At 38.1% G+C, this 9,575-nt stretch overlaps 1 protein-coding gene across 5 annotated transcripts in view; it reads left to right on the top strand.

Moving 5' to 3' along the window:
* Nucleotides 1-7,319, top strand: part of shoc2 (SHOC2 leucine rich repeat scaffold protein) — a 141,450-nt gene extending 134,131 nt beyond the window's left edge. For all 5 annotated transcript variants that reach the window (XM_043713094.1, XM_043713090.1, XM_043713089.1 and 2 more), the window contains one exon: nucleotides 2,785-7,319. In XM_043713094.1, coding sequence (XP_043569029.1) covers nucleotides 2,785-2,993 — 209 coding nt within the window. In that variant the 3' untranslated portion in view covers nucleotides 2,994-7,319. The remainder of the gene's footprint in view (nucleotides 1-2,784) is intronic.
* The last annotated feature ends 2,256 nt before the right edge of the window (nucleotides 7,320-9,575 follow it).

Below are 9,575 nucleotides of genomic sequence, written 5' to 3'. Positions count from 1 at the left end.
TATTGTTTAGGGGAATGACCACAGGGGATCCCTGCATTGCCTGCTTCCTCCCCTTCCCACCTCTAACTGTTACCCAGCTACCTCTGTTCTCTGGCGTAACTATGTCCCTGTAGCTTCTATCTATCACCCTCTCACCCTCTTGAATAATCCTCAGTTCATCCAACTCCAGCTCCAATTCCCTAACGCCTTCTGTGAGGAGCAGGAGTTGACTGCATTTCCTGCAGATGAAGTTGGCAGGAGCATCGGTGGTCATCCCTACCTCAAACATTACATTACATTACAGTGTGGAAACAGGCCCTTCGGCCCAACGAATCCACACTGACCCGCCGAAGCGTAACCCACCCATACCCCTACATTTACCCCTTTACCCCTTACTTAACACTACGGGCAATTTAGCATGGCCAATTCATCTGACCTGCACATCTTTGGACTGTGGGAGGAAACCGGAGCACCCGGAGGAAACCCACGCAGACACGGGGAGAACGTGCAAACTCCACACAGTCAGTCGCCTGAGGCGGAAATGAACCCGGGTCTCCAGCGCTGTGAGGCAGCAGTGCTAACCACTGTGCCACCGTGCCGCCCACAAACATCCTGCAGGAGGAACATTCCACTGCCTGCGCTGCCATTACTCTACACTTAGTCTCCAAAACAAGAACACTGAGTAGCTTACCTGTGGACTTTAAAGTTAGGTTAGAGGAGGAGGATGGGAGGGAGGCCCTACCTTGTAGGGCCTGTGGTCTAGAACACACCCACTCAAATATCAATCACTTACCTTCCCGACCAGCTCTGCACTCCAACTTCACTTCCGCCTAGCTCGCGCTCTGCTGTGAAAAAAAAAGTACATGAACACCAAGATCTCTCTGCTCTACTACACTACTAAGAATCTTACCATTAGCCCACTATTCTTTATTCCTTTTGCTCCTTCTAAAGTGAATCACCTCACACCTTACCGCATTAAACTCCATTTGCCATCTTTCAGCCGAGCTCTGCAGCTTGTCCATGACCCTCTGTAACCTGCAACATCCTTCAGCAGTATCCGCAACTTCAACAACCTTAGTGTCATCCGTAAACTACGAACCTATCCTTCTACGCCCTCATCCAGGTAATTTATAAAAATGACAAACAGCAGTGGCCTCAAAACAGATCCTTGCTGTACACCACTAGTAACTGAACTCCAGGATGAATATTTCCCTCAACCACCACCGTCTGTCGTCTTTCAGCTAGCTAATTTCTGATCCAAACGGTTAAATCACCCTCAATCTCTTGCCTCTGTATTTTGTGCAGTAGCCTACATTGGGAAACCTTATCAAATGCCTTACTGAAATCTATATACACCATATCAACCGCTTTACCCTCATCCACCTGTTTGGTCACCATCTCAAAGAACTCAATCAGGTTTGTGAGGCATGACTTACCCTTCAACTTACTATTCCTAATCAACTTATTCCTCTCTTGCTGATTATAAATCCTATCTCTTATAACCTTTCCCAACGCTTTACCCACAAGCCTCCAAGGTCTATAATTTCCTGGGTTGTCTCTACTCCCCTTCTTGATCAAAGGGACAACATTTGCTCTCCAGTCTTCTGACTATTCTTGTAGACAATGACGCTGTAAAAATCAAAAGCCAAAGGCAGGGCAATCTCCTCGCTGGCTTCCCAGGGAATGCTAGGATAAATCCCATCTGGCCCAGGGGCTTAAGTGTTTTCACACTTTCCAGAATTGCTAACGCCGCCTCTTTGTGAACCTCAATCCCGTCTAGTCTAGTAGCCTGTATCTTAGTATTCTCCTCGACAACATTGTCTTTTATGAATACTGATGAAAAATATTCAATGAGCACTTTCCCTATGTCCTCAGATGTATTGGAATTCTAGAAGGTATAGTAAGGTAGATACCTGATGTTCCTCATCACTTGATTTCACTTATGGACCTACTTAAATTATTGTTTGAGCATATGTGGTCTTAATGGATAAATATGAACCAAATAGTTGCTTTAAATAGTAATTTTGTAGAACTTCAGAAATATGGCTTTTTTAAAATTGGGCGGCATGGTGGCACAGTGGTTAGCACTGCTGCCTCACAGCGCCAGAGACCCGGGTTCAATTCCCGCCTCAGGCAACTGTCTTGTGTAGGGTTTGCACATTCTCCCTGTGTCTGCGTGGGTTTCCTCCCACAGTCCAAACATGTGCAGGTTAGGTGAATTGCCAATGATAAATTGCCCGTAGTATTAGGTGAAGGGGTAAATGTTGGGGAATGGGTCTGGGTAGGTTGCTCTTCGGAGGGTCGGTGAGGACTTGTTGGGCCGAAGGTCCTGTTTCCACACTGTAAGTAATATAATCTAATCTAAAATAGTGCAGCCATTTACATTTACTGACCTCTTCCATAGCCAAAGCCAGCTGAGCTTTCACACAAAATATTCTCAAACTGAGTTAAAATGGAGTATACATGTTAAACTATTAACTTGTATGGATTTGTGTGTGTGTTCTAGCTATCTACTTCCTTACTAATTTCCTGCTTTACTAAACTTACTGGCCAATACCTAACTCCAGCGTTTAACATGAGCAGGTTGGTTTGAGGTTGCTGAGTAAGGAAGTGTTGAACCTTGGAAAATCCAATAATCCACTCAGCTAGTTGTTAACAGTTAACTGTCTGTCTCCCGAAAATTTGGGAATGATTTTAGAATAAATAATGTTTCTTTCTTCTAGATCTGAAATATTCAACATTTCATAGAAGTTGCACATTTGATACAAGATGCATTAATTAAGAACTTGGACCTTTTTATTGCAGGTACACTGGAAAATCTGGAGGAGTTGTATTTAAATGATAATCCAAACCTACACAGCCTTCCCTTTGAGCTGGCACTCTGCAGCAAATTGTCCATCATGAGCATTGAGAACTGCCCACTCAGCCATCTCCCACCACAGATTGTAGCTGGGGGTCCGTCCTTCATCATCCAGTTTCTGAAGATGCAGGGCCCTTATCGGGCCATGGTCTGACTGAATGGAAATGTTGCATACACTGTACACAATATAAACTGTGTTATTGTCACTATATATACAAAAGCAATTTTACTAAGACTGCAGTAAGTGTTTCTGGTAATAGAGGAATCGTAGCCATTTAGAATTTTTTAAAAACCTTTAAAGAATTACAGTGCTGGATAGAGGTTTCCTCACAGAATTAAATGGATGTATGTTAATGTGAGAAGTTTGTTTACTTTTTGGGGGGGGTGTGGTGTGGGAGTCTTGCAAAATCATAAGCATGATTTTTTTAATAGTGTGCATTTAAGATACTGTTCTGTGTATTTAAAAACACAGTTTAGTATTTTCTTTATAATAAAACTTTGTGCTTAAAATGACAGGTATAGGACCTGGGGAATCCCAATTTGGAGAAGTAGGTGCCAGATGCAGATTTGGTTTATTTCTTGCTAGCTATTGTGCATCTTTGTTTTTCCAGATTATGTTCATCATTGCAAAAGGCTGTAAATGCTCCGTGTCTGGTATTTTCTTTCATGCCCCAGTCTAATTAAGTGATTGAAAGTCATTGTGAAGTCTGAAAGATGGAAGGGAGATTTTAGGAACGGTTGGGGAAAAAGCGTTGATGAATAATGGAAAGTCAAAATATAAGGAAAGCTAGAGTATAAATTGAGAATTTAAGAAACATAACAACAGCTAAGGATGGAAAGAAAAATCAAACCAAAGAGAGAAATACAAAAAAGAAGGCAAACTGAGTCACAGAATGGAAAAAATTAAAAGGTTACTACTCCCTATTGATGTATGTTGTATATTTGAAAGTAATTGGTTTAGTGGAAGGAAAATCTTTTCCTAAATAATTTTGCTGCATTCTTGATTGTTTCCATAATTTTTAGACACCAGGATTTAGCACTTGATTTAAACAATATAATGATATTGACAGGCAATATGCGTACAATATAGATACTGGTCATACAGTAACTGTTTCATTCGTTTACCTGTATTATGACCTCTTTATTATACACAGCAATATGATTTCTAAAGTTTGTTATCCATTATTTTATCATTTCCTTCCACTGAGGATAGAAATGCAAGCTTTGGAGAAAAACAAATGAATGGTCTTTGATTCAGCTAACATTTCTCTAAAGACTAAGAGAAAGGTTCATATTAAATATACATATAACACATTTCCCTTATAAAGTCTGAACCATTTTGGGCCCTGGATGCATACCAATGTGTTCTCACTCCCCCAAAACCACCTTTTACTCAATGCTTTTAACAAATTGCAAGCGTGTATGGTGATTGGTGTCAAGTCTGTTAAGTAATCAAAGGTTTTGTATTTTTACCTGTCCTTCATGTTGCATCTGCACATGAAACAATGTACTGAGGGCTCTTTTTCCTCATGCTGTACATTTTTTGCTGCTGCATGTCTTTTTTCAAAACCTGTGTGTGTGTGGGCTAATTGAGTGTGAGCTATTTCCTTTCACTCAATGTGAATACTAGTACAGTAAAACTATGAAAAATATGAAGTCTTTACAGTCCTTCTATAAAGAATGAAACGCACATATGATATAAGCCAACCTTTATCCAGTATTCACTTGAGGAATGTTTCAGAGTTGGATATGGTTAATTCATTCTCTGTAGGCGATTTACCAGTCGACTTTTTAAGTTTGTTTAGATACATATCAGTGCATGTTGTTAGCAATGTTTCAATACAGGAACACTTTAAAATCATAAAATGTGCATTCCTCCATTTAAAAATATTGTTGAATTTTTTAGGACTTAAATGTCACTTGTCACCAGGAAAAGAAAATTCACTTCCATTTCAAACGTTGGCAAAACTGAGGTCACACTGAAATGAAACCAGTTGTATTTCCTGCAACAGTAGGACAATGCACATTAATTGTCAAGCTATCATTTGTCTAAAATTTGCTTTTACTCTAGACTAATCCTGATCTTTGTTAATAGATATCCACTTGAAGCCTTGCACGAAGATACTGTAAACCTGTTGCCTAGTTCAATGCACTGCAATTCATTTCTAAGGAGCAGTGTTTTCCTGCAAAATTTACTAGGCAGAAATGGATTCAGCAAACCAAGGGCTATTTTAAGGGTATCTGGTATATTTAGCAACTATTAAATGAATTAAAATCAAGGCCAAAACATCAAAAGAGGAAATTGATTGGAGAAGGAGTCATTAGCAGTTTAAACATTTGGAATATGTCTTCATTAACTCCGTTTGTACCATGAAATTCTTACATCCACTATCAGTTTAACATTAGAATATAGGGCAGCAGAAAACTTAGTGATGTATATTGAAGTAGCACCACAATGAAACCTATTTATGTTGCAGTTACCTTTAGAGCATTATTTTTCAGATTGAATGCTTAAGATGCTGTCCCTGTAGGCTTTGTCAACCAGTTGTCCCAGCTAAGCCTTCTCCCCAACATGTTGACTGCTTTGTACAATCTTAAAGAAGTTTCCATTGCGTAACGTCATTGGTTTGTATTTGGATATGAACATAATTGACCAAGGCTGCTGTGCTTGGTTCCAAGTTTTGCTTTTGAGCCTAAGTATTCTACAAATCAGAAATTTTAGCATGTGGGAAGGATGAAAGTGTACAGCTTTTTGTAGTTAAAACAAGTCAAAAAACAAAAAAAAAGCATTGACTCTACACAAAATACTTATAACTGCAGTGGACAGTTTGAAATGAAATTCAGTGTAATTGTGGTTATTCCAGTATATGAACTGTAGGGTGCTAATTGTATTGTTTTATCGAACACTAGAAGATCGAGTGCATCATGTCAATTTTTTTGTTTCCTAAAATCAGTAGCAGGTATTGTATGTATTAATGTCTTTAGGTTTGATTCTTTTAATCAATGCTGTCTTGTCTATGCTTGCTGTAAAGCATGGTCTGCTTTTACACATCACTTAACAAGTATGACAACATTCTTAGTACCTGATGAGTCTTACTTCTGAACCACAGTGAAGCCTAACAAAAACTTTGTGCTTCTGGTTTTGTTTAAAAACAAAAGCAAAATGGCCCAGGTTTCTAGCCAGACAGTAAAGTTTTAAATCTGCAGTATTCACTTTATTGTTGTGTTCATTGGGACTTGAAAGTAAGAATGAATAGTACTCTCTCTTATCTTTGACCACATTGTTAAACTTTTTATAAATGTATTTTTGGGAATTCAATGAAAATCTTTAAAAAATTGTTAAACTGTAACAATTAATATCATTTCTGACCTCTTGACTGCACGAAGGCCAAGTTAAGGAATGTTAATTTTTTTTTCATGCTTGGTGCTATTACCTGACAGGCATGAAAGAAAATAGAATGTTGAATGTTAAAATATAATGTAGTATTCACTCATTAGCTCGGTTGCTTTATCAGATTAATTACAGAATTTATAAATTCTGATTTTGGATGTGACTAGCGGAAAATGTTCAGTTTAAGGTGGTGTCCAATAAAATGAAAAGGGTTAGATCTTTGCAGCTTTAACTATTGCTAATCACTTTGGGTGACCGTCGGACTTGCTGTCTATTCCAGTTTTAAATTAGTAGCTTAATGAAGCTGCATTAGTATACCTAGCAAACAGCTTTTTGAAAACCGAGTCGAACAAGTAAGGCAGCCTAGTCAAATAATATAAGCCGTGTCTTGAATTTAAGTGCAATTTCAGTAAAGAATTTTGGACGATCATATCCCTAAAGACAGCAAATAATTTTCAGTTTTTCTGCACCAGCCCTTGTAGATTTTGGAGAAGCTAATTTGGCTAACTAAACCGGTTATGTCTATAAATAATGGCTCGGTTACTTTGCCTGACTTTTTTTGACAGGCCCTTTACCAGATAGCACAAATTATTTTTGTTTGGTGATATAGTCAGACTGTTAGATTCTCACACCAAAATTAAGAATGTACAAACTGGTAAACAAGCATTTTTAAAACAGTTGTTAATTATGTTATGTCTATATAAAAAAAAAGCCTTTTGTTTTTATAAGGATCATTCAGTGTATCAGTACATTCATTATAAATAGCAAATTTGTAAATGAGCTTTTGAGTCTATTGCAATGGATGCATGTTTTTTTTAAGAGGCTTAAGTGTACAATTGTCTTTAATCCTTGGGTGTGGGGAAAGGAGTGATTTTTGGCTGCTGTTTTGGAAGGAACATTCACTTCCACTATAACATTTAAAGTAAGACCATTGATATTTCTGTTCAGGTTAGGATATTAAGACAAATATCACAGGTGATAATTGTATATCTGATTTGCTATTTCATTTTGCACACAAGCAATTGACATTTAAATGTGTTGCCAATGTTCCTGGTGTAAACAATATTAAAATATTTACTGAAACTTTAATTTTTCTACAATGTGTTAAATGATCCAAGAAATTGCACAAACCTTGTCCATGTCTGACTTTATAAATGTTTATCTGTCAGGTGCAAAAGTTAAATACAAAGAATGTTTTGTTTTGACAGCCAGCTTTTTTTTTAACAGATCACTTCATTTTTTTTCTAAACCCTTCCAATCCCAATTTTTAAAACAAAATCTAAGTTACTTAAAACCTTGTATGTTTCCAAATAATGGTTTGATTTTAATAATCAGGGCTGTTTTATTAAAACTTGAGAGCAAGTGAGACACTTAAAAGAAGGTACAGTCAAGCTAAGTGACAGGACAATGTGCACAGATTATGGCTGCCACTATTATCACCGACAGATGTTAGCTTATCCCTGGCCATTTGTAAAGACATGAAAACCTATGTTTGTTTTACCTCCAGCTACCTACCTGTTTCTAATGATGGCATAATAAAAATTATTGGAATTTATGCACAGGTAAGCATTGCCTCAAGGTGCAATGTCTTTGCCATTGATCAATGATCACGATCTTCAGGAGTTATCAGCGTGATAAATGCATTGTTGTCCTTGCTTTATATTTAATAGAAGACAAACATTTGCTACAGCGTATAAAGATAGACATTACAGCAGTACTAAAATCTGTTTGCAGTCTCTTCAATACCAACGTGAATTTTGTTTTCCACTGAGCACCTTATCCGAAAATGTATATTGTATCAATGATGTTGGTACAGCCTGAAGTGTTTATAATGATCTCACTTCTGTTGGCTTGATTGTGTCAAATGACGAAGTTCATGGATTATGTCACAGCAACAGCAATCCATGTTAGAAATTTGCAAAAAGCTGTTTTCAATTATCTATCCCAAAACCTGCTTTATAGCTAATGGATCCTAATGGTTTACCAATGCATCCTGTAAAAATAGCTAAGATTATTTTCACTTGTTGCCCTTCCAACAAAAGACAAAACAATCCCTTCAACAGGCAACTTTTATCAAACAGTTCTCTGCATTGCTCTCCTTTTTGGCTTCACCAGTGCAGTAGCCTATACTCTTTCTTCACCCGGTTACTTTGGCCCACTTCGACAGAACGCAGCTCTCCAGTTTTAAATGGATGCACAGTGTTGCAGATCCTGAAAATCTGAAATAAGAACATACATTGCTGGAGAAACTTACCAGCTATGGAGAGAGAAATATGTTGATGGTTTGAGTCCAAAGATTCTTTGAAACTGAAGAGGGCTGGAAAACCAAGTCTTTGATGCTGTAGACAAGGTTGGGGTTGAGGGTGAGTGGAAGAGATGTTGAGAGTGCCTGGAGCAAAAGACAAAAGGGATTGACAATGCTAAAATGTAAAATAGGTGAGAGTAGCAGTTTTGATTTGGAGGGAAAAGCCATCTGTGCTGAGAACAAAGCCAACAAAATATGCTGGATTATGGTGGTGGGAAATCAAAGCAGAGGACAATATTCATGCTTTAATGTTGTTGAACACAATGTTGAGTCCTCAAGATTCTTATGTTGTAAATGGAAAGTGGGCCAGGGTATCAGTGGGGAAATGATCCTTCCGGAATGCTGACAGCGGAGAGGAGAAGAAAATGTGTTTGGTAAAATCCTGCTGGAAGTAGCAGAAATGTCTGTGGAGACGAGTGATGTGAAAAGTGTGGACAATGGGAACCGTGTTCTTGTTATCGGAAGAGGGTGAGGGCAGAAGTGAGAGAGATGGGTCAGACATAGCTGAGGTGGAATCTTGGGTTGAGGATAAAGAGAATATTTTAGAGGCACCCCATGGAAGGTGGTGTATTTGGAACAGATGTGATAAAGATGAAGAAACAACGGAGTTCTTGCAGGAAGGGTGTTACGGTATGGAGCCCAGTTTCAAAGTTTTATTTGCATCAAGCAATGCTCTCAGAAAACCCTTATCAGTTTTCCTAATCTATTGTTTGACAGCTGCATCTAAAACAGGTGTTCACTTAAAATCTGTTGCACATCTAAACAGATCAATACACTTGTCAATCATTCAAATTATTGTAATGTGTAAAAGGACCACAATTTTTAAAAGAGCACTCTGGAATATTCCTTTAACTGTTGGAACAATTAGATCACAATTGCCTAATCTTTAAAGTATGCTGTTTTCCCAGCATGCTTTATGTTAACTGTTATTGGCGAAAATCTAAATCACATATGATCTAATCTGGCTGGTGGGGCGGCCAAATACTTCCCAATTCCCATCAACGTAAATTGCTGTTGGATCTACTGAAACCAAACGCCTA

Source organism: Chiloscyllium plagiosum, chromosome 22, assembly GCF_004010195.1.
Source record: "Chiloscyllium plagiosum isolate BGI_BamShark_2017 chromosome 22, ASM401019v2, whole genome shotgun sequence".
Classification (NCBI taxonomy): domain Eukaryota; kingdom Metazoa; phylum Chordata; class Chondrichthyes; order Orectolobiformes; family Hemiscylliidae; genus Chiloscyllium; species Chiloscyllium plagiosum.
Note: the sequence above shows the minus strand (reverse complement) of the source record. Positions and strands in the feature narration are given on the sequence as shown.